At 47.5% G+C, this 25501-nt stretch overlaps 1 protein-coding gene and 1 long non-coding RNA gene across 5 annotated transcripts in view; both read left to right on the forward strand.

Annotated features, from left to right (window-relative positions):
- Positions 1-19322, forward strand: part of LOC107322055 (uncharacterized) — a 22814-nt gene extending 3492 nt beyond the window's left edge. Inside the window, exons 2-4 of one of the 4 annotated variants that reach the window (XR_014938757.1) lie at positions 5497-5543; positions 16115-16181; positions 18895-19134. Coding sequence is in view for 1 of the 4 variants with exons in the window: in XM_085527121.1 (XP_085383247.1) it covers positions 5497-5543; positions 16115-16181; positions 18895-19109 (329 nt within the window). In the remaining 3 variants the exon portion in view is untranslated. Of the gene's footprint in view, positions 1-5496; positions 5544-5874; positions 6009-11360; positions 11483-16114; positions 16182-18894 lie in introns of those variants that run through there. The other 3 variants (XM_085527121.1, XR_014938758.1, XR_014938754.1) reach the window with 3 other exon arrangements.
- Positions 19323-19968: 646 nt separating this feature from the next.
- On the forward strand, positions 19969-24318 carry LOC146762566 (uncharacterized). The gene is made up of 2 exons (XR_014938764.1): positions 19969-20335; positions 23939-24318. It is a non-coding gene; the product is annotated as an uncharacterized LOC146762566 (long non-coding RNA).
- Positions 24319-25501: the final 1183 nt, after the last annotated feature.

The following is a 25501-nucleotide window of genomic DNA, read 5'->3' on the forward strand; positions in this document are numbered from 1 at the left end:
AAGTCATCCTTGCGTGAACAGCCAACAAGAAGATGTACAGACCCGTAATGGTAAATCTGGTAGATTCAGCAGGTGCTGGATCTCTTGCTTCATCGAGGGGATGCATTCAATATTGCACTATTTGCCTTTGCCGTTGCATCGTATGGCACCGGTATGAACTAAAATTGATGTATTCTTGTGGAAAAGGCTTTGGCACTAGGCCATGGTTGCGAAGGCTTTTTAAGACCTGTTTGAGAGGCCATGTTAACTAAAGCTGATCGTAAATCACTTTTTGCCATTGCCAGTGGGGATCTGGAAAACACCTTGCTGCAAACAGAATGCCTCTTTCTTTAGCCGGAGTTGTATAACTTGCAAATTGAATGCGAACCTCAGAGAGATTTAGTATTTGCAGGCACGCTCTCTAGAGCCTTTGACAAAAATGCTGTGGAACAAAGTCCCAAGCTAGATTATGTACATGTCAATTGAGGAAAACAAAACAAAATCCCAGCCCTGTTAGTTCTCAAATGAAATGCAGACTTTTTTTTTTTCCTAGCAGTTTGCTAAGGACGAGAAACTGCAGGATGTAATTAAGGTTCCAGTAAAAAATGATTTGCACAGCTTATTCAGTCTCTGTTTCAGTTTAAAATGATTTAGATACCACTTCTTTGAGGCATGAAGAAAACCGATCCCATTGCTTGAGAATAATTTAAAGATACAGAAAGCTCTTTAGAGCTTGAAGGTGATGTGAGCCATCTCCAACTCCCTCCAGTCAGAAATGCAGGTGATGTTAAAGGGAGGAACGTATGCTAGTGGAAAGCACTCACCCTCCAGGAGGAAGTTAACTTTGGCTTGCACCAGCTTGATGTGAGAGCCCTCTGCAGCCATTTTCATATCACTGGGTATTATAAGGAGCAATGCTGTAGTATCTTCTTGCAATGGGCTTTATAGATATGTGTGTGTGTATCTCGATGAACAACAGTTTAGTAGGTAAGAGCAGTTTAGAACAAGCTTAAGTTTATTGCGGCTGGTTCCCATTGCCTACACCTGCCTCTCTAGTGAGAAGTAATGTCAAAATACCACCAGAAAGGGGGCAGTGTCCATCTACTGCGTGTCTGGCACTGCTCAGTTGCAGTCGGCTGTCACACCTGTGTTAGCAGAGACTGATATCATCTGTGTGGGTTTGGTGAGATAAGCAAACAAGGTTGAACAGAAACGTAATGTGGTTTTGCAGCCAGGGACCGGTAATGTTTCACAAATGGTATATGTGCATAGTAACAGCGAGAAACAACGGAAAGGCATGCGCTGGGGAGGCTTCCATATCACTCTAGGTAGTTGTTGCAGGCGCTGCTGTAGAGAAAATAGATTCATGTTTTCCAGATTCCAGAGGGCGGTGGGAGGGTGTAAATTGCAAATACATGGTGATAGTTGTAGGTGGTAGCTGTATCAGAGTGCTGACAGTAGTGGGTTTTCTGTTAACTAACCACACTGTAAGTTGTCCAAAGGACACAGCCAACACCACAGGACACCTGAGACAAAGCTGTTGATTACAACTGTTGATTAAGGAGTACGCTGCTTGCATGTGCTTGACTCTGCCCATTAGCTGAGTGCAGCTGAATGTGGCTCCCCGAGGAGGCTTGGGGAACCTTTGCCTTTTGGAAGTTCTCCCAGGGGGTGCCGTGGTGCAGGGGTTTGTGCTGAACAGCCCCGATGAGCTAGAAATCAGATCACAATTCATAGAAAGCTCCTTAGGGTTCTTGGTTTGGAGTGACTCCTTAACAGCATGGAATATGGAACTTCTTGCTAGTTCAGCTGACAGCAGATGGCAGGTTCTTGCTCAAGGTGCTGCGTTCAGAGGACTGAGCACTGGTCAGTCCCAGCACCATTGCTTTGGCTGCTTTGTTTCCTGAAAATTACTGTCACTGAAGAACTCTTAGATGTTTAACTCCACACACGTTAATTCATTCAAGTTGTTAAATCATTGAAGCGTTGAACTGTAACCGAGTAGCTCTGTTCCAACCATTTATGTATTTATTTATTTACTTTAAGAGCTGCAATATAGAAGTAGTGCTTTTCTGTATCTTAACACTGAGTGTAATAGGATTTCCTTCTTTAATAAACCGAAGCATTAAGTTTCTGATTTAGGGATGGGATAAAATGAGCGGTGCTGTGATTTCTAATCATGGCAGAACTCTTCTAATGTACATGCATTTGGTGTTTGTCTCTTAAGAACGGTCTGTTAACAATGCCCATCGCAGTTAATTTGTAACTACGTAATGTAAACACTGATTTTCAAAGTTTTTTTTTTTTAATAGATCCCCATGCTACTTAATTATCACTAACTGATCCTTGTTTTCTAACAGCAGTTTGTTTAGTTTCCTCAAGCTTTGCAGGAGATGAGTCTTAAACAGCAGTAGATATACAACCTTTTATTTCCTATTTAACAGGATAAGAAGGTGTCTGTAGTATTACTGGATCATTTCTTTGCAGGAGTAGGATCTTCCAGGCTCACTGATACTCTTATTAGTTGAACGGCTATAATGTTCTTTCTGGTTCATCCAAAACTTGTATTAAAGTCAAGGAGAAGCACACTGAAGCCTCTTCCACTGAAGCTATGTGAAGTCTTCCACTGCAGCTATGTGTGCTATGTGTCCCATTATGCAATTTAAATGGCTGGTGTTCAAGCTGTAAAATCAGAGCATGACATCTTACTCTGATGTTCTTACAGAACAGATGGCTAGAGAGCAGCTCAGGGACTTGGCCACCTTGGATGAGCTATTGCTAACAGGAATGGGGATGGTTGTAGAAAAAGTTGATCAGACTGTATCTGTGGAAAAGTAAAAGATGAGATGTGTCCAAGGGAGATTAGAAATGGATCATCTTAGAAGGTCATCAGGCACCAGAGATTCCAGAAGCTTTCAAGATCTGCCTTGAAAGGGATGCACAGTCTGTCAGCAACGATGAGGCAAGGCTCTGGTGCCCACTGGTCTAAAACACGCAATGAAACTTCTTATTCAATACAGTATTGGTGAAAACTGAGGACTGAAGGATCCTCTAAGTTGCCTTCTAGTTCATCCCCCTATCCATGAGCATTGTTAGCAGTACTTGCTGTTCTTGACCAATATTTGCCTTGCTCTTAAAGAAAGAGTAAATTAGCCTTTTAAAGGCTGCTCAGGCTATAGGAATCTACCTCATTTTTGGGCTTGCTTCCATGGTAAGCTCAAATCCCATAATCCAGTGCTGGCACTGTAGCTCCTGTGTAGACAGTCCTACCCCATCTATATTTGAGTAGCTGATTTTTCATAACTGTAGTATTTTGCATGTCTTTTTTTGAACACTTATTTTTCCCCCCAGACCTTCACAGATAATCAAAGCTGTTTTGAATATTAATTCTATTTTCCAGGATATTTGCAGCCCCTCCCAGCAAGGTGCCATCTAAAAATTGAATAAGCTCAGCCTCTATTCCTTCATTGTTTTCCTTAATGAAATACTGAATAATACAAGTCCAGAGAGTGTTCTCTACAAAAATCTAGCTTGATGCATCTCTCTAGCTTCACAGAATCACAGAACCGTAGGGGTTGGAAAGGGCCTCTAGATATCATCGAGTCCAACCCCCCTGCCAAAGCAGGCTCCCTACACCATGTCACACAGGTAGGCATCCAAACGGGTCTTGAATATCTCCAGAGAAGGAGACTCCACCACCTCCCTGGGCAGCCTGTTGCAGTACTCCATCACCCTCACCATAAAGAAGTTCTTGTGCATATTCGTGCGGAACTTCCTATGCTGTACTTTCATCCCATTACCCCTAGTCCTGTCCCCACACACTACTGAAAAGAGACCAGCCTCACCACTATGGCCCCCATATTTATAAACCTGGATCAAATCCCCTTGACAGAGAGCTAGCAGTTACTACATTGGGGCTGAAATTTTCCCCTTACTGACTTAATCAAGGACAGTTTGCTTTCAGAAAGGAAAATATTCCAGCTTTGGAGCCTTTATGACAAGTATCCAAAGACTAGGGAATTTGGGGATGTTCCTAAGAGCGGAGTCTACTAAGATTGCAGTAGATTCATGTTCTAGCTGTAAAATCCTTCTCCATTTAGAAGGAGACAGTCTGCTCCAGAAGATTCTTTATGGTACCTTGCCAAACCAGGTCAAGATCCTTTAAAGCTGGAATGTTACAAAAATAGTCTCAGTAGATTGTTGAAAAGCCCCTGTCAATTTCTGTCTTCTGGAACAGAGATGAGCACTATAGGAAGCTGGCAGTTCCTTGAAGGTTTTGTTTGTTTGGGGGGGGGAAAAGAGTTTCTCAGGATTTATTACTTTTTCCTCTTGAGTCATAGTGGTCTCACACTGATGGTAGCTACGACCTTCAAATGACCAAGAGGAGTACTTGAAAATTTCAAGTGATGGTGCCATCATACAATCAAGATTTAAGCCAGCATTTTTGGTATCAGGAAGAGCTCTCTGCAGAAAACAGATTTCAAATGCTTGTGCTGCCATTGAAAGGGGCCTCAGTGGTCTGCAGGAATGGGCCAGCAGGAATCTTGTGAAGTACAACAAAGGGAAGTGCCAAGCTCTGTTCTGGACATGAGTAACCCCAACAGGTTACTACATATAATAGTAGTTACTGTCTATACTACAGGTATAGACAGGAAACCAGGAGGCTGGAAAGCAGCTTTGCAGACAAGGGTCTGGAGGACTCAGTGGGCGCCAAGCTAAACATGTGAGCCAGCAATCATACAGATCTTCTGAATGAATATATATACTCGATGAGGGAGAAGGAAAGAAGACAAAGCCGAACACTTGTCTTTTGCTCTTTCATTGCATACCACAACAGATGCAAGTTGAAATCCAGGAGATTCCTTCTTAACATAAGAAAACACTTTTGTATGCTGTTGAATGTTGGAAGAGATATAGAAGCTACATCTACAATGATTAAAAAATCTGTCTGGATACAGCTCTGGGCAGCCTGCTCTTGTGGGCTCTGGCCAGAGATGGACTACACAGTTTTCAGAGGTTCTATTTTACCTCCCATGATTAAATGGTCCTTGGGCACACTGTTACGCGTTCTTCAGAAGCATCCATATATTGTACTATTAGAAATGGGGTACTGACTTCTTTTCCTGTTTGTACAGAAGTATGAAGGAAGAATCCCTTTTGGTGCAAGGGAATGAGAGAAAGGTGCCTGTTCCCTCTGTCCCTCTCACTCAGCAGAAACACCTTGGTGTGCTGGCTGATGGCAAATTAGCACTTTACACACAGCTGACTCTGGAAGGGCCAAAGGTTGTGGGAAGGAAAGCCCCATGCGCTGTAAGCTTTGTGTATATCCTTGGTTATATAATTAAGAATGCTCTCACTCCGATATGGACTTTTTCCTGTCTGTACTGTTACTGTTAACGTTTTCCTATTATCACCATCATCTCTCTTTAATTATGGGCATAGATGGATATGTAAATCACTTCTACTCTGACCTAATGAAGAAGCAATTGCTTTCTTTTTTTTCCCCTATACTGGAAGAGGATACAGATGAAGCAGGTGCCTCGAGCTGCAGGACTGAGCACAAGGTAAGCCATTAATTTCAAATTATGTGTTTGGGAAAACAGTGGAGAGGAGCCAGTAAGCTGCTGCCAGGAAGGGCAGTGGGAAAAGCTGGGAGTGTGGCCTTAAGGGGGGAAAAGAATGCTTGCTCCAAAGGTGGACGTAGATACCTGTATTGGGGAAATCGCCTGTGCATTACTGCAGTGTTTATGGAAACAGAACTTAAAAGACATCTGTATATCAAGAAACACTTGTACTAATTTATTCTCCACATGGAAATATACCAGTAGTATCTCAGAAGCTAGGCAATGAGCAAGTATCTTACTGGATCTTTCTTGTTTTCCTTTTCTTCACGTGAAGTCTAAGCAGTGTTTCCATGCTGCGCCTTTGACACAAAGTTGTGGTGGTCCAATCTTTCTTGACTAATGTCCAGTAATTCTTGATTAAATGTGGGGACCGGCCTGTTTGGATGTCAAGATGCAGTGCGAGGGGTAAGTAGCAAAAGATGGCAGGCACATCATTATTGCATCTGGGTCCCTTCTAAAGTCTTTGAATAACCTGTGATGAGGAGCTGGTATGCATATCCAGGTGACTTGAACTGGAGCTGTAATGTTCTGCTGTAATGCTGGTATCAACAAGTTCTGGCTGGAGGAGGAGTCTGTCTCTGAAGTGCTGCTGTCTGCAGAGCTTAACTGGTTTGTCATGAGGGCTTTGGCAGCAGAATCTGAGATGCTGTGAGTTATCAGCCACAATGCCACACAGACGATATGGTGTACTCTTTGGTGGGAGTCTAGCTCAGTTCTGTCATCCTCATAGAACCTCTGTGGTAGGGGTAGGGGGGGAAGGAAAAAAAAAAAGGCCTGCAGATCAGGGTGAGGCTTCTGGATCTTCTCCTGTTATCCCAGATCTGAGACTCCAGGAAGAAGGAAGAGTTTCTCCTTCCTGGAACAGTTCCTCATTAGCCTTAGTTTCAAGCAAACAGTCCTCAGGTGAGCTACTATCCTTCAGTGAGACAATGCTATCTTAAATGTGCACCTCTTGAGGCAGTGTACCTTGTACCCTAGTCCCTACTGCCTTAAGAAGCATGTATTTGTGGGTTTATCTAGACAACTTTGTTGTATCCATGTGGAGTAGCATACACTGAAACTTTAACATGTGCCAGACTGCCTGCCTTTTTCCTTCAAGCCTTAGGGTGTTTTTGATTTGTTCTGTGCTGTGCCCTCCTAGAAAAGAGAAGTATTGTGTTGCTTAAGTGGCAGCCTTGGGCAAGATGCGGTATGTGATTTCTCACCAGCTTCGGGGTTAAGTGCCAGCATCAGGGTACTCTGCCTTCCTGTTCTGTCTTCCTTTTCTTCTCAAGAGGCAGGAAGAAAATGTCGCCCCTGTTGTTAACCCACATCCACTCAGGACAACTGGGGCTCTCGCCTCTGTCTCTAGGAGAAGGGGAAGCAGGCCCTGCTGCTGGAGTGTCTTCATCCGCGGCCCTGCTGAGGTGCCCCTCCTGCTGCTGAAGTGTAAATCCCAGGAGCTCTTTCAACCACCCTTCTCATACTACTTGAAAAAATAACTTTCTGTTGTCATTAACGCTGATCTATAGCTGCATTAACGTGTGAAATCACTGGGTGTGAAAATAGTGTACTAACCGCTACTTAATGTAATATTACCACAGTAATGTCTCTAAAAATATCTTGTCCACTTGATTGCTTTCATTGTGAACTAGAGATAATGTACCACTTACAGCTGATGATTAAAATTCATAAAGCTGTGGTTCTTAATTACAGCAACTCGCAATCAAAGTGAAATGTCAGCTCATGAATGCTGTTTATCCGTATACAAATTCACAAAAACAAGAAAATATAAGGATCGGCTGCACAACAAAGCTGAGCTGCTTTGGCTTAAGGTTAAGTAAAATAAATACCCGTGTGAGTATTTATTGAGGCAGGCTGGTGAGCGTGGGATCTTTGGCATGGCAGAGTTCATCTCTTATGAAGCGTACATCTTCAATAACATTGAAATATTAAAAGAAGAGAAGAAGTTTGGAAAATATATTGGTAGTTACTCGATAGTTACTTCTATGCACATAAACTTCTCAGATTCGTGTGCTAAGAATGGAAATCTTGCAATTTGGGCTCAAGGTTAAACCTAAGAGGAGACGCTCCATAGGAGATAAGAGGTGGGTTCCCACTGCCTTAGGAATTATTATAGTTGCTGGCAGGAGCGGGTAGTAGAATCCTTGGCTTCAGATACTAACTATAATCATATGCTTGGCCACAAGTGACCTCACAGAAAAAATTACTTTCTTCTAGGTACCCTTAGCTGCATATTTCCAGAGTTATTGTATTCCAGTTTCTTACAATAATGCCAAGCTCTGAAGGTTTGCAGTGTTCTTGGATGCATCTTACCCTAGATTTACTAACATACTCTCAGCTCTATGTCAACAGTTACACCCCACCCTACCCCCCCCTTCCTTTTTTTCCTGGTATGTAAGAATGTAAGATCCACGCATAACTGAGCGTGGAAACTACAGTTCTATTCCATTTATAGTCCTACAGGCTTTCTTCATTCATCGGATCTGCCCCATGCCAGTCTGTAAAAATCCAAACCAGCCAATTTCTCGAGACATCAGTGAAACAAAATAAGGTTAGAACAATAGGATCCCTTTTGTACGAACTAAAATCTGACTAGCTCTGTTTCTTTCTTTTGATTAAATGCTATTTTGAAGGAGCTCTGGCTCATAGTTTGGAAAACTGCAGAGTTTCTTTTTCTACAGGGTGTTCCCAGTGTCTACAAATTGATGTTTGCACATCTGTTTTTTTTTTGCCGATAGATTAAACAAACAAGATATTAGCCATTGTATGAACGAGGAATCAAATCTTGTCAGTTGTATTCAGTTCCCTGAGCTTCTCATGCCACCTGTCCTTCCAATGTTACTCTTTATGGGCTTTTTTCCTCTTTGCCATCGCTGCGAAGATGACTGAAAGCGTTTGTTTTACAGTGGATCCAGTTACCCTAAGTATTATTCCCTTTGGCACTTTGTCTGAGATGTTTGCTATTTGTCTGCCTCCATTCCATCTCTACTAGTTCACATTTTTGGAAAAGGAAAACCATTTCCTACGCTGGGTGCGTCATGAGGCTCTGTTTCACTGTATTATCCTGGCATGGATTCCGTCTTGCTGTCTGTCAAGGCTTATGCTGATTTGGTAGTTCCCTGTTGGTGTTTACACTACTTATGTACCATGAATAACTGGATGGCTAGTTTGCAGTGGGAAGGATTTCTATGGCTGTTTGCTGTGGTGGATTCCTTGGTACACATTCTCCTAACGTAAGCCTCAGCAATCAGCAGTTCCAAACAGCTCAGTCCTTCTGGGATGTCCTGCTGTTACTGAAGCTCTGACTGGAGATCGACTGCAGCAAAAGCAACTCCTCATGTAAAGCATGATTTAAGTGGGCAAGCTTGTTCCTTGTGGGCTTCCATACCTGCTTCATGTCTGTGATACAGAAGCTATACTCGCTCACAAGTGGAAGAGAAACCTATGTACACTTCAGGGCAGACCAATTCACCTTCCTTCCTCACTTCTTTCGGCAGAGAAGGACTTGGGGGTCCTGATGGATGAAAGACTCAACATGAGCCAGCAGTGTGCTCTGGCAGCCCGGAAAGCAAATGGGATCCTGGGCTCCATCAGGAGAGGGGTGGTCAGCAGGGATAGGGAGGTGATCGTCCCTCTCTACTCTGCTCTTGTGAGGCCCCATCTGGAGTACTGTGTCCAGGTGTGGAGCCCTCAGTACAAAAAAGACATGGAGATTTTGGAAAGGGTCCAGAGGAGGGCCACGAAAATGATCAGGGGGCTGGAGCACCTCCCCTATGAGGACAGGCTGAGGGAGTTGGGTATGTTCAGCCTAGAGAAGAGAAGGTTGTAGGGTGACCTCATTGCAGCCTTTCAATACCTGAAGGGAACTTACTCCCAGGGGGGGAGTAAACTCTTCAAAAGGGCTGACAATAGCAGGACACGGGGAAATGGTTTTAAGTTAAAAGAGGGAAGATTTAGGTTGGATGTTAGGGGGAAATTCTTCACTAGGAGAGTGGTTAGGTCCTGGAACAGGCTGCCCAGGGAGATTGTGGATGCCCCGTCCTTGGAGGTGTTCAAGACCAGGTTGGACGGGGCCCTGGGCAACCTGATGGAGGCCCTGCCAGGCAGGGGGGTTGGAACTACATGATCCTTGAGGTCCCTTCCAACCCAGGTCATGCTGTGATTCTGTGATTCTTTCCCCTTGTGACTTCAGGCAAAGCCTCTGCTTGAGTTGTGGCATGAGCTTGCAAGGGTGTTAGCTTTGTAGCAGCTTGTCCTCAAGAGGTCTCTCACTGACTGGTGCTCTGACCTTACTCTGCTTAGTACCTGATCCTTCTTTCACTGTACAAGGTGTATTTGACACAGTCTGGGCCACAAAGGAAGATTTTTCATGCTGGAAAAAAATGCTGTCATGTTCCTCCCCTGAACATCCTTACCAGAAAATTAGTAGAAAATTCAATGCTAAGGTCCTGTTCATCTTTGTGTTGCAAGCAACTTGGCCCATCGCAGCTCAAGCAAAGGTGTTGCGGTGTAAAATCTCAGACTCATCCTTTTTGGTGTCGGATGCATCAAGTTTTATGTGAAGTGGCTCCCAGCTGTCTTACTGCATGTGTATGTGCCTCCTGGCCTGCTTCCAGAACCTGAATAAATTAATTTACAGGTAGCTCAGGTATCTTTCCTTTTCATAATGACATGCGCTGTGGACATACCCCTCTCTGCTTGCTTCTCGGTTCTTTTCTTGGGGCTGCTGACAGTCGAAGATATTTCAGTGTTTCCCTTGGTTGTAAAAAGATGCATTTAACTAAACTGTGTCTACTCACAGGTAGGGATAAATGCCTATGCTTTGTGGTGCAGTTGCAGTAGGCAGAATCTGACACTGCAGTAAGAGGTAGTTGGGAGAAGCATCCAAGGTTTCCTGCGCAGGAATGTGCCCTTAGAGGCAATGTCTGACAGCTATCCCACTCACATAAAATGCCCCGTGTCGAGGAATTTAATGTGAGCACAGTGGGCCAAGTTTGCACGTTGCCTCTTCACACTTCCAGAGTGTTGCAAAAAGGCCCAAGTGTAAAAGGGAAGCCAGCCCCTCGCAGTCTTGCTTTGTGCCACTGGAAATCCTGCAGGGTCTTGCTGCCATATGCTGTAGGTTGTTTGGGAAGATGCTCCCGTGCCGTTCCTGTTAGCCTTTTATTCTGTGTAACAGGTTCAGGGTTTGTGATGACAGCTTTGCACCTAGGGGTAAGATGGTTAATTCAGATTGGGCACCTGTTGTTCCCTCATCCTTTTCAGCTGAGGGTAGGTCTCCTTTAAATACAGTATTTATTACCTACTCTGAGCAAGAAATCAGACTGTGCAAAGGAGGTGAGGAGGTACAACATGTAAAAAAAACATGTCCTCCCACTCTCCCTTTTTCTGCAGGATGGGCTGTGTTTGCCTTCACACTTGAGGAAGCAGCTGAGAAATTCTTCAGATGTTTAAACATTTCAAACAGTTTGGATATGTAAGTGTCCTAGATTCATTAAAAAATTGCAGCAATACTTGAGTAACAAAGTGGACCACAAAATGTTTGTGGAAACATTCTCACCCTTCTGTTACCCTGCTATGTATTCTGATGTCAGTAAGGGAGGTGAGGTGGCAATTTTACAGCAACTGAGAGGGAGATGGGTGATGTTTCCAAAGCAAGTTTTTCATCCTTAAGAAAGACATGCTGCACTTGCTGTTTTCAGCTTCTCTTGTATCACAGAATGCTTCATTTCTGTGAAAATCTGATGCTTCCTTTTAATAACACTTATATTTCAGGTGATGCTTTGTCTTGCGGGCTGCGTTTCAGGTGACTTGGGCCGGGGGCTGTGCTAGCCAAAGGGCCATGACAAACCTAAAAGGGAAAGCTTCCAATGCTGGTAAGTGAGGATTTAGTAAGAGAAGAATATATATAATTCCAGAATGCATAGTACTGCTTCTCAGCTTCAGTTTCTCATTTGGCAGCGTGGCTGTGAGTGATTTTTTCTTTGTGTGCAGTGAATGTGGTGTTTGTGAAAGGTCTTGGTCTGACAGTCCTAGAAAATGAGCCCTGTGTAAGCCCTCAGAGAGGCAAAAGATGCAAGCTACAGGCTGTTCTTCTCATCCGGTTTCAATGATGGAAGAGGAAATAGAGTTTATACAAAACCTGCCCAGCCCCCAGAAACATCTTGCTTTGTTTATGTTTCAAGCTAAGCCTGCAACTCTTGCTGTTTGGAAGAGCTATTCAGGCATTTCTCCATCTGACTGACTTTACATCTACTCCTTGATCTCATGGAGAAATCTGGCTTTTAGCTCATGCTTGTGACGTTCCAATTTCCTCTCTCTCTCTCTCTGCTCTCCTGCATTCGAAAGATCCATGTATAACGTGATTATGCAACCATGCAAATGTACGCAGTTCTTTCCATTTACTGCAAACCACCCTTCAGGTCTCCCGGTATGAAAATGAAATTGTCAGTGAGAGACACTGTGGAGTGTAGCGGGAAGGGTGTTTCACAGGGCTGGGCTTGAAGGTCTGAATGCAGTATTAGAGATGGAAGCAGGCTATTTGCGGTAAACCCTTGTGCCAGTATGCATCCACAGGAACCAGCAGCAGTTAATAGGCTCAGACAGTTCAGCTCTGAATCTTCTCCCCCTAGGAGATGGCAGATACGCGCCTGCCTGGTAGTTATCACGGTTGGAGGTCCTTCCCCCACCCCAGAGCTACAGGGACAGCAGCAGAGTAGCTCTCCCTGGAGGCCAATTTGCACCCTCCCTCTGTAAACACACTGTGGCTGCTTTGCTCTGCACCCACCCTAGGATGTAAGCAGTTTTGGTCCTGGTATTTGGCACAAGTGTTTCAGCACTGGGCTCAGGGTGGTTCTTGCTCTGTGAGCATCAGCTGGTTTCTCATGTTACTTGTGCTGTCTGGAGGGAGAGGAGGAAGTCTCTCATGGAGAGGCAATCCTTTGGGGACTGCCTTTACTCATCCTAATCATAGGGTTAATTTGTGATACACCAGTATATGATAAAGGCCCTAAACGGGAAGATGGGGGGAGTTGGAGGGTGGTGATATCATAACATGTTCTTGCTTTTCTTCCACTGCAGTTTCCCCTGCTTCTGGGTTTCAAAGAAACATGGCAGAAATTTTCCACTGTTTGGTTGATTCAGGATAGCTTGGCCACCCCTTGGTTATCCTTTTAGGTGAAAAAAACTGCTGTCTTGCTTAAGCTCTTCCTTTGGCCCCAGTTAACATGAGCAAGTTATGTCCCTGCTCCTCATCTCCTCACTCTCTTCTTCACCTGAGTTTTTTCCTCTCTGCTGCTGCAGACATTGTGGCCTTTGTCACGGCATTGCCCATGTCCCTTTATTCATGGGGCATACCTATAGATTGCTGTTGTTCTGCCTATGCTGAGAGTGGGGGTTTGGGGCAAATTCACATCTGCTGCTGATGTGGGCTGCAAGCTGGCATCCATTAGATAGCAACAGGACAAGGGGAAATGGTTTCAAACTAAAGGAGGGAGATTTAGATAGAGTGAAGAATGTCCTCTACATTCGGGGGACTGTGAAGCATTGGCTCCCCACAGCAGCTGTGGCTGCCCCATCCCTGGAGGTGTTCAGGCTGAGTACTTAGTGTATTTGGGCAGCTATTTGCAGTTACCATCTCCTGAAAAAGTTCGGGCTGCAGAGGCTGGGTGTGAAGGGATCCCACCTTGCTCTGACGGAGCCAACATCAGCCGGTGAGGCGGCCCGGCCACACGGCCCAGACCGCCCCCTCCCTCGGGTCAGGCCGCCATTAGCGCGGCGCGGCCTGGCAGCGGGCGGGGCGGGCGGCGCCGCTCAGCGCCACCGCAGCCGGATCGAGCCGCCAGGGGGCAGGCGCGGCCCGAGCCGGGCTGGTGCGATGCAGGGCTGCAGGGCTGCCGCTCGCCCCTCGCCTTTTCCTGCTTCCTCTTCCCTCACGCACATTCTTGAAGTCCCCCCTCTTATTTATTTCGGGGAGGAAGTTGAGGTGTCGTTGCGGCATCCTCTCACCTCGAGCTGCCCCGTCTCCCTCCCTCCTCCCCGCTCCTCCCGCTCTCCCTGTCGGCTCTGTGTAGCCTGGCGTGTTTCTCTGTTTCTCTCCCTGCCACGCAGCCCTCCCTCTGTGCGACTCTCTCCATGAAATGGAGCTGAACAATTGCACCGGAGAAGCGTTTTTCTGTCGCAGCTCTATGCCACACTGTGCCGAGGCACCATTTCTCTTGCGGTGTTTTCAATGCGTTTGTGCTGGAAGCGCTAAGACAATAACAAAACTGCGCCTTTTTGGCTTGTAATGAGATTTGAAGTCGAGTGTGAATGAGGCTTGATGGATGGTTGTGCTGATGTTTTGAGCTGATTTAATTCGCAGTCATCTGAGATGCCCGAGCGCGTTGCTGACAGGACCTTTTGGGAGGGAAGGAGAGCATCGAGCTGAATGCTGCCCAGCACTCCGAGCATCAGGGCAACACACCCCAGCACTGAACTGGCATCGTCCCTTCTTTTATTTTATATATATATATATATATTTCTCTCTCTCTTTTTATTTCTCTTAGAGATGGATATGGCTCTGCAAAGACCCTCTAACCATTACTTCCATATGAAAAGCTGATGCCTGACTGTGTCTGCAGAGTAGCTGGAACTGCAGTAGCTGTGATCAGTGTAAATTGCCCTGTTCGCTTAAACACGGTGTTAACTGAGGCTGCCTCTGCAGGAGAGGACTGCTCCTGCCCCCTGAAATTGCTGCTGGAATGCCCTGCGTGTCCATCCCTCCTCGCACATGGAGGGATGTGCAACCTTGTGTCCTCTTTGTAAAAAGCAGCTTTGCCACCAGGAGCTGTGCTGCCCTGTAATTAATGTGTGCTTAGCCTCAAATGCGCAGTGACAACAACTTAAATGTCAATGTTCCTAGTTAATCCCTTGCTAACAAAACATGCCTGGAAAGAGAAGGCTCTGCTTAATCTCCAGTGAACAAGATCTTATTTTAGCAGTACTAGCACTTGGGAGATTTCCCTGCCTGACCAATGAAACCAGAAGATTGGCTTTGTTAATCAGGGCTGTAATGATGCTTTTGATCCCCTTAGTGAAGAAAACCCACTTGCATGTGGCAGAGCACACAAGCTACTTTGGTCAAGCCCTGCTCCAACACAGCAGTAGACTGGTCTTCCTGGTGTCATCTGTGTGACAAGGGAATTGATTGCTGTCCCCCAATGTTTGCTGCTCTTATCTCTGTTCAGCAAGATGTCCACAGATTCTTCCCAAGTTGTTTTCCGACCAAGACAGCGTTATAAAGAAAATCGTGATGGGAAGCAAGTTTTAACATCTTCTCAAGAGTATGGGAACAAGGACGTGTCACTCTGTGCCTGTATACTCTACCAGCTCTCACTCATTTTGCTGCCATGCTCCTATTCTCAGTACTTCATCCATATGCACATTCACTTCCAGCCCGACCTTGGCTGAGGTGCAGAAGCTGTAGCACCTCCAATCCTGCCCCAGTGACATAATAGCCCTTTAGTTCCCTTTAGTGTTTCAATTGTTGCCACCACTCCTGTTCAGAGCTGCCATCTTCTCCCTCACTCTGAGGTAGGAGCCACTCTGTGGGTCTCTGGACCTTGGGGGGATGGAAGTGACAAGGGACTCCTTCAGCTCAAGTCGACATGGAAGGATGTGACTTGGTAGGGTAGACTCTTTCTCATTTAGTCTATATATATATATATATATTTGAGTTATATATAACTGCTAAAACTGCCTTTGTATAGCCCTGAGCTGCCACCTTATCATCTTGCCGTGCCATCAAGTATGCAGTATATTCAGGCTCTGTGGCTAATTAGATATTTTTCGAAGCATTCATTCTCTTGTAGAAGTTTTAGTGCTCCCATCTTTCTCTGCCCTTGATTTATTCCTGACTCCCTTCACGTTTACCGTGACTGTTTTCTATTTTTACTCTTGATAAAGGGTTGTGGGCTTAGGCTGTTCTTGTAGCTGTAGATGTAAAATGCCTTCTGTACGGTGTTTGTAATGAAGGAACTACTTCTAGAAATTAACTAATTCTGAAACCTAACTAATTAATTTTGCAGCCATGCAGAGTGATAGAGAAGTGTCGGAGTGGTTTTATGGCTGAGGACCCTTGGCCAGGGGAGAGGAGAAGGGAAGTGGGGAGAGATGTGCTGGGATCCCAGCTCTTCCTTTGGCCCCTGTTAACATGAGCAAGTTATGTCCCTGCTCCTCATCTCCTCACTCTCTTCTTCACTTGAGTTGCTTAGGGCAGGAACTGTTTCTCATTACGCTATTCTGTGTCTTGTACGGGGAGGCCTTAACCTTGGTGGGGAAACCAATCATTACTGTTACACAAACAAATGCCGGAGGAACAAGGAACTATGGAACCAGATAGTCCCAGATGTTGCTTTGTCCCTTTCTGGATTTTTGTTCCTTTGTCTCCTCCTCCACAAGAATGGGTTTGACACAGGGAAAGTTGATTCCTCTGTAACAGTGCTGTATCTCTGTTTCTCCCCATCCAGGTCCTCCTTGAAGCGAGTGAAAAGATTCCCATCAAAATACACCGAACATGGACCAGGCTCTTCAAAGGCAAGAAGCACAGTTTTGACATTGTTTAGAGTACACCGAGAGCCCAGCAAGGTCACCCTTCCTATTTCAAGGCGAGGTGTTTGATAGGAGAGGTTTCCTGCAGTGCACGTGTCCACAGAGACTCAATATGTCCATGCCACCCACACTGGCTAGTGTAGGCTTATTCTTCTCCTCCTACATTTCCAGATGGGGCTTCTTGGAAGCCCTGCTGGGCACTGGTGCCACAACTACTAGCAGAGCATGGAAGGAGTGAGCTGTGGAGAGGCTGCCAGGAGCTTCCCAACCCATGGGAAAGTTGCTGCTTCCTTCTGCCCAGTGTACACTGCCAAGCGGGCTGCTTGGTATCTGCAGCTTGTCCTTGCTGGGATGTCAATTAGGACTGGATCTTGCTGAGCAATGTGTGACCTGGCTTGGGATTAGCTATAAGCACTCCCATGGGGAAGGGGCAGCCAGAATATAAGAACTAGAAAAGCCTAGTTTTGTTGTGTCCCAGTGGGTCAGCGTGGTGACAGCTGGTACTGTTTGAGATCAAGGATCGTGCCTAATGTCATGACTGCACATGGTCCCAGCTGACGTGCAGAGCTGAGCATTGCTGGGACCGTATCCAGTGTACAGAGACAGAGTTAGTCAGGCTGGAGACCTAGGAGAAGAGGAAACAGAATAATTGCTGGATGAGGAGGAGATATATTCAGCTCCTTTATTTAAGCTTGTCTTCCTGCAGGAGTGCCAGGCTGTGATTGCTGAATGTGAATTCTGGCCACCAGGGACAACGAAGTGGGAGCTTTTCTAGCAGTTGATGGAAACTCGAGGAGAAGGTTTAGAGTCAGTGAGTGCTCATGGAAGGGACTCACAGAGATGACTGCCGGGCTGGGAGAGTGTCAGTGTGTGTGCTGAGGCATACCCTGCACTGGGGCAGGTGACATAGTGTACCTGAGGTCATTCAAGGGTGAGTTATCTGGATTCCCTCATCAGAAACGAAATTCTTGATGTTGGTCATTCATCCCGCTCCCACTGCATATTGTAGGCATCTTGATGATACCATGACACAGAAGGTGGTGCAAGGGTGGATGTGCCAATGAAGGCCCAAGCCACTGTGCCTCACATCAGGTGGCTCACATCATTTAAGTTCTATACTGCATAGGTGTCCGCATCACTACAATAACAAACCCTACAGGACCATACAGATTGGTTCTTCAGGACATAGGCTGACTTGCCAATTGGGTGAGGTATAGCTCTCAGTTGAGGCATTGCTCTCAATGAGTTCTTCTCCTGGTCTGTACATATCCAGGGCTGCCCCAGCCCAAGTGTAGCACCTTGCACTTGGCCTTGTTGAACCTCATTTAGTTCACAGGGGCTCACTTCTTAAGCTTGTCAAGGACCCTCTGGATGACATCCCTTCCTTCTGTTGCATCAGCTGCACCATACAACTTGGTGTTGTCCGCAAGCTTGATGAGGGTACGCTTGATCTGTGCCATTTGTGAAGATGCTGAAGAGCTCTGGTCCCAAGACTGACCCCTGGGGAACACCACTCATCACCTGCTTCCACCTCAAAGGAGTCATTGACCTCAGCCCTCTGGCTGAACTATCTAACCAGTTCCATATCCACTAATTCCACAGTTTCCTCTGCCTCACCCGTGGTCTGTTCAGCAGGCTGGTCGCTGACGTTTCCCCAGCTGGCATGTCTCTGAGCTTATCCATTAGCACCATACCATCTTAGTATGTGCAAGTTGGGCTGGAGATTACTGAGGCTGGGGATTACCAGAGCTGCTCTGATGGAATGCAGTGCAGGCGGTGATGTCAGTGCTGGTCTCTCGCTGCAAGTGCTGGTCCTTCCCTGGGGAAAGTGGCTGCTGTCTCCACTGAGGCCTGTCACCTCCGGCCACTGCGGTGGGGAGGAGAGGCAGGGTGCAGCTGCAAGTTGGGCAAGAGATGTTAATGGAAAACAGAAACAATTCAGTATGGAGGTGGTGGGGGAAATGCTAACAATGTTACGAGCTGGGAGTTTGTAACAGTCTTGCTAGTGAAGTAACTGCCAGAGAAATCACTTGGAGTTTTTTAGCCCCCCTCTTTTTTTTTCTTTCTTTGTTTTTCTTCTTTCTCCTGCCTGTCCTCCCCCAACCCTCACCCCTCTGCCTGTGGACACAGAAATTCTCCAGCTTGTTATGCTGAGGCCAACAATATTCTTCAGCATTGACACTGTCTGGGGTAAGCCAGTACTTTTTCTTCTAAGTGTTACCAGAGGAAGAAAAGCAATGCATGCATTCCCTTCTTGTGCAGTACAGCAGCAGCGGCGGTCACCGATCTGCCCTCTGGTAGGCAGAGAGTGCTGGGGTGTCCCAGCAGGGCAGCAGTGGCACTCAAGAGCGTGTCGTTCCCCTTGCTAGCAGAAGCCCTAAGATGAGAGTGCTAGGAATGACACCCTTGGAGAGAGAAGCTGGAAGGGCTGGAACTAGCCTTTTCTTTCTTTCCTCTGGGAGGTGGCAGAGCACGTTCTGGATAATCATTTCGTGCTGCCTGGGAGTGGTTCGTAGCTTGGTTTCTCTTTAGTAGTCTTAACTGTGTGTTAAGGTGCCTAAAGCCTTATACTGGCACCTTTATTTATTTAAATACAAATGAAGAAGTCATTAAATCAATTGTTCTTTTCTCTTTGCTCTCTCATCTTATCGTTTCTATCAAGTACTCTTAACTGTATCAGGCTTCTGCTTTTTTTCAGGTGAATCAGGTACACCAAGCAAGAATCGCTGCCTGGATTTCCTGCAGACTAAGGGAAGGGAAGCTGCTCTGAGGGAGCACACCTTACATTGCTGCTCGTCTTATGCTGCCGTTTCATTTATATTTCAGGGGCACTTCCTAACCTTTGCTGAGCAAGGCTTCAGTCTGTTACCCCCTTCCTGCCTAACCTTCCTGCAACGCAAAAATAAACAATGAAAAAAAGCTGTGCCATATCCCATTAGCTGAGATCAAAATACAGTTCTCTTATCCCATCAGCTGCGCTGCCTTTCAGCTGGATGTGCCAAATCTATGTGACTTGCTCGCCCCATCTATTATATTAATCTCCAGGTCCTAAAGTTAGAGGTGAAACCTGGGCTTCCTGGATTTTGTCATTCTCCTTTAACAGAAAGTTTGTAACTGAATGGCAAACTGTGAGTCGAGGCTGTTTCTTCTCGCCAAACTCTATAAAAGATAATTACTGCTGGAGTTCAAGTGGTGGCATGTTTTGCAAGAGATCTAGAAGCCTAGTATGCAACCTTCCAGATAGACACTGTAATTGTGCCTATGATTACCCTTCTCCTTCATTTTATTTATTTTATTTTATTATTTTCCCAGCAATTTATTACATTCACACATTGAAAACTTGTTGGAAAATTAAATCGTCGTTCAAAAATCTGCTTGTTGTGGTGCACCAGAGAACACGATACCTGTATTCTGATTTGGAGTCATTTGCAAAGCTTATGCACTGGTGGACTCACAAGCTGAGAAGCCTGCTTATGGCAATTACGTGATGGTAGCATGATGAAGGCAGATCTGCAGGTTTCCGGAGGTGTGACTGTATGTCTGTGCTGTGCAGAGGTCAGAATAAGGAACGCTTTTCATTATGGATTAGATTCCCTCTGATGGAAGTCCATAAGTTTCCTCTTAAATATTGACTTTTCATTGTCTGTGGTGATATCTCCTGCAGATGGGTGCCGGCCTCTTTGCCCGGCCTAAATTCTATTGTACTTACCTCATTACTCTCCTAATGATGATCTGACAAATGCTTTTGCTTGATTTACTGGCGATGTTACAGGTGTTTGGAACACTTGTCGGTACCTTGCTACTACATGTCCAACCTTTCAAATGGTGAGGTGTGTTGGCTTCCTTTGCAAAACGTCCTTCTGCATGTAACCACCGTGGGCTTTATCACATGCACCCCAAACTTCCAGAGCTTTGCCCTGAGATGTCCACTCCAGCAAAAAACATCAGGAACTATGTGCAGATGTTGATGTCACTGGAGAAGTCAGCATCACATCACAAGGAGAAATGAGTGAAGAAATGGCAAGATGGAGCGGCCTTCCCACTGCTTGTGGAACATGGATGGTACATCATCAGCCCTGAGATAGCAGAGCAGAGCCTTCATCCCACCAAGTTCCTGAGTGCCACGGTCTGCAGCACAGGTTTGTGCTCTGCCTTCTCCTGTATTTCTCATCTGAAAGGAGAAAAGGACGTTTACTAGTCAAACCCCTAGAGAAAGGACTTTACTAAACCCTGTATAAGTACACTGCTGAGTTCAAACAGGGCTATTGGGCAGAGCGAGCAGGGCAGGTGAGAGGTCTTGGGGCATCTCACAGCAATGGAAGAAGAACTGCTTGGAAGGGGAGGAACGTCCACATTTCGTGCACATTTCTTCCCCAGTTGGGCAGAGCTCTTACTGCTCTTCTTCTGGTTGTGTTGCTAGGAGAGGAGTGCTCTGCCCTCCTTATGGCTATGAATAGCTCGCTCTTGTTTATTCAGCTCAGCTCCGCCTGCTGGTTACAACCACAACCGGCACCATCTCATTGCATGACACCACCATAAAACAATGCAACTGCAACAGGAACAATCCCCCCTAACCCTCTCTGCCCCCCCCCGCCTCTGGCTGTGAAGGCTTAAGAATACCTTTATAATGCACCGCTTCAGAGCTGCCCTTTCCCTCCTCTTCCCATACTTCACAGTGCATCCCCTCTGCTTCCAGCAGAAAGGTCTCTAAATGCAGCTGAACGGTGCACTCTCATCCCCAGAGAGCAAGACTGAGAGCCAGGACCTGCAAATCAGGGCATTATCTCAAAAATCTGGCTTGAAATGAGTGCACTATCACTTCAGAGTCCTCCTCTGGTATTCCAGTGTTGGAGGCTTTTGGGAACTAGAGAAGTGACTTTTCCTTTTTTAGTGAAAGCTGAGATTCTTGCATAAGCCCATGAATCCAACATCAGGGACTTTAAGAAAAGGAACAGATGGCTTGAAAATTGGCAATAATGGGATTTCTGAGGTCTTCTTAAGAATATTTTATCTGAGGTTTGATCGGGAATGAAGCATCTACGGCAATGGCATTAGGCTGCATTGACAGTGGGGAAAACTAATGGAGCTGAGTAAAAGACTCCCCAAAGTGCTGTAAAATGTGACCAAGCGCAGCATTTCAAAACATCTGCTACAAGGGACAGAGGGACAGCCGACGTGCACGACCAGCTGATGCGTTGTGAGGAAGGATGTGTATGTGGACAAGCAGAGCCACACCAGTTCAGAGCAGCGTTTAGTCAGGAATCAAGGAGCCATAGTGGTGAGGCCGGTCTCTTTTCAGTAGTGCGTGGGGACAGGACTAGGGGTAATGGGATGAAACTACAGCATAGGAAGTTCCTCACGAATGTGCACAAAAACTTCTTTACAGTGAGGGTGATGGAGCACTGGAACAGGCTGCCCAGGGAGGTGGTGGAGTCTCCTTCTCTGGAGATATTCAAGACCCACCTGGACGCCTACCTGTGTGACATGGTGTAGGGAGCCTGCTTTGGCAGGGGGGTTGGACTCCATGATCTCTAGAGGTCCCTTCCAACCCCTACAATTCTGTGATTCTATCCTGAACAGCCTGAGCACACAGCTAAGAACAGGCATGAAGTGAGGCATAGCAGCAAAGAGGTGTGAACAGTTGTTGCACAGATACAGGTGAATCAACCCGTCTTTTTCAGCATGTTGAGCTTCCACATGTGTGTATTTCCCTGGTCTTCTCATCTTTCTCCACCTGGGAATTTTGCTGGGATGAAATGGGAACATCAGAGTTACCACATGCCCATCGGCTCTGTCAGATAGCTGGGCTGCTGAACATCCAGAAATTCAGGATAGTTCAATTGCACGCTGGCGAGTTGAACCATATAGCATCCAAGCACTGAAACACAGCGCCTAACGAATGCCCACACTGTCAGACCTGCTGTGCAGGTGATCTGCCTGTGTGCCTTGCAGAGGTGTCTGATCTACTGGGCATACACAAGACCGTATGGTACAAGCATGTGTAGTCCTGCTTGAGACACAAGGCAAGCACAATACTATTGTTTTTTTACTCATTCTTGATACATTTGTGGAGGAGGTGGGAGATGAATGCTTCAGTGCAGTGGAAAAAGGAAGCAGGTATGTATGTCAGCTAGACTGTCCTACTGTCTGCCTCTTTACAGGAGCCGTCTCATCACTTGAACTAGAACTGGGGTCCTATCTCATAAGGCAGCGTACATGCACATGGAGAAAAGGTTTTTTCTCTCCCCCCAAAGCAAACAAACAAACCCACTGAACATCACACAGTCTGAATTAATAGAGGGATATTGTAATTCCTACTTGACAGACAGGGAAATTAATCCCAGTTATGAGTTAAGTAAAGCTCTTCATCTTTTGAAGCAGGATTCGGATGAATTTCAGATACCTGAGAGCAAGGTATGATCCTGCAAACCCGTGCTCAGCTGATGCCTAGTTTTGGGGATGCTCAGAGCCCTCAGGCCCATCCATTTTGACTGAGAGACTTCAGCAGCCCTGCTCTGTACCTGTCTGGGAAAGCTTCCTTCTCGACAAAGCTTAGCACAGCAGCAGGCAAATCCAGAAACAAAATGCTTCTGTGCTTCACAAGAGCTCACCTCCAGGATGGGTACTGTACAGAACTGCAAGGTTGGTGCTTCCTGGTGAGGTGCAGCATCCAGGCGGATTAAAGCACTCCTGGAGGATTCAGAAGTCCCAGCCTGTGCTGCCTGCTCTGCCCCTGGCGTTTCCTGTCTGTGTCTCCCGTGGAAGTGCTCCAGCTTCTGAGCCGCGCCTGTTTGAGGAGAGAGGGCATGCTTACCTCTGCTGCCAAGGGCGTTGTGGCTTCCCTGGGCACACACTGGGGTGTAAGCATCTGCAGGGATCGGCACCCTCCTTGTTCCCCATTTCACCTGAGGAGAGGGGGATGCCCACGTCCCAGTCCACCTTCAGGTGATCACTTCTGAGTTTTATCTCGCATCTCTTTAATGTAAAATTCAGAGACGAGCGCTCGGCGAAGGGACCCGTGTTTTCCTTCGTACGTGGAGTGCCATGAGATCAATGAGATTAAACGTGTGCTTACACGTTGTCCTGAATTGGGGCCATGAGGAGAGCAATGGGAAAGTAAACAGAAGAGAAACGTTATGGAAATGAAGGAAGAGGGAAAATCCGCCCTGCCAGGAGCAGCAGCTCTCATCAGCTGCGAGAAGACATGGTATCACCAGGTTAGATTCTGGCAGGTCTGGGGGCTGGCAGAGAGGACAAAGTCATCTTCATTGAGGTAGAAAAGCAGCCTAAAAAGTGAGACTGGGAGCGGCCAAGAGAGGCTGTTTCTGCTGGGTGCAGCCTTCCTAGACAAGGTGAGTTTAGCCCTGGGTTGTTTTTTTCCCATTAGCAGAATGTGGATCTGAATATGATCAGGCTTCAACCTGTGGCAGCCCCGGGAGGTTTGTTCTCCCTTAAACAACTATGAGGAGATGTAGAAATCCTCAGCTTTTTAGGCTGGCTTGAGTAGACCCCAGCCTTTATGGCACCCTGACATGACCCAGGTCTGTCATTCAGAATTGAACTCGGGGTTCAGGGCTGAGCTCCTGCACATTGAAGTGCCTTTGGTGTATAGAGCTATGGTGTCTGTGCACACACTGGTTTTCCTGTCTGGCTGTGTTTCCCCAGCCCGTTCCTCTCTCCATCTCCAGCCTTTCTTGGTCACAGTCTTTCTTCCTTGCTTGACCTCCATTTCTCTTTCCTAGGAAACACATCATTTGCATCTGTCCTAGTATCCAAACTGCAAATTGGACCTGATTAAAATTCTTCACGGAGCAACACGGACTAATACAAAACTTCTATTCTACGTTTCAATACAACTTCAGAGTTCGGGGAGATTGCGGGAGCTCTAGATTGGGGAGGTGGCTTCTCTGTTGGGCTCCTGAGTTCAGAAAGGTGCGCTCTCCCTTCTGCTGCAGAACCTACAAGGTGACCTTAGTAGGTCACTTTGACTTTGTTTTACCCCTCGTTAAATGTAGGTGAAAAATACTTGCAAAGTGTCTTTGAGACCAGCTATCCGAGTGGCCATTATTGTGATCATAATAATTATTTTGATTAAATGAAACCAGCTGATGCTTGTGCAACACTTCTGGGCTCTGCAGTCCTTTTCCGCTGAGCCTCACAGAAAAACCTTTTGTTGTCCCTGGACAGGGATGTGTTTTTTGAGATGGAGTTCTGTGGTTTTGTTATGAAACCTATGACAGTGGGTCATGTGGCTCCTCGCTGCGCCGACTGAACCCTGGTGAACCCGTGCACCAGGCACACTGCTCCATGATTCACACCGGCCACATTTCGGTTTAGCTTTTGCTGGATGGAGGGCGCGTGTAGGCCTGGATGCCCGGGGTGTCACCAAAGGGCTTGACCTCAGCCCGAGCTCGGGGGTGTTGTGTGGCCAGTTTCCTCACCGTGCTCCCACGTTAGCCCCAGAGAGCTGGAATTTGGCTGTTCTCAGGGCACGGGCCTGCACCCCTCAAGAGGAGCCGACACTGGGATGGGGACGACGGGCACGTGCCCACCGCCCAGCAGCTCGTCCGCGGAGCTCGACGGGCACCGTGGCTGCGGTCCAGGCCCCGGCTCCCCGCGCAGTTGGGAGGCCCAGGCGTTGCAGCCCCCGGGGGCCCGTGGCCGCCGCCGGTGCTCGCGAGGCGGGGGAGGCCGCGCCGCGTCCCGCCCGCCGGCGGGGCGGGGGAGGCGGCGGGAGGGGGCGCCTCGTTTGCGGCTTGTCAGCAGCCGCGGGAGGCGAGCGCCGTGCGCCAGAGCCGCTTGGCATGAATGCCTGGGCCGTACCAAGCGCCGCGGCGCCCGCGGGGGGAGGCCGCCCCGCCGCCCCGCCGCCCCGCGCAGACAATAGGCCCCGCCAGCCTTCCCCCTAAGTTGCCTTGATGCTGCCCTAGCGCCCTGCGAGCGCAGGCCGGGCCGCCGGCCGCCTCCCGCCGCCCGCCTCGCCGCCATGCCGCGCAGCGCGCCCTCCGCCTGAGGCAGGTAAGCGCCGGCCGCCGCCCGGCCCGGCCCCGGGACGCCTCCGCTCTGAGGCTGCTGCCCGCGGTGCGTGCCGCAGGACGGCCCGGCCCGGAGCGGCGGGGGGCGGAAAGTTTTGCGGCGGGCGGGCGGCACGCAGCGCCTCAGCTTCCCCCGTGGCGGCGGGGGGACGCGGGGCGAGTCACACCTGTTGGCGGCCGGGCCCGAGCGGCCCCCGGGGGGGCTTTTGTCGGCCGGGCCCGGGGAGGGCGGAGGGGGAGGCGGTCCGAGAGCGGTTGCGTTTGGCGCCC

Source organism: Coturnix japonica, chromosome 1 (genome assembly GCF_054131305.1).
Source record: "Coturnix japonica strain WE chromosome 1, WE-NBRP24, whole genome shotgun sequence".
Classification (NCBI taxonomy): domain Eukaryota; kingdom Metazoa; phylum Chordata; class Aves; order Galliformes; family Phasianidae; genus Coturnix; species Coturnix japonica.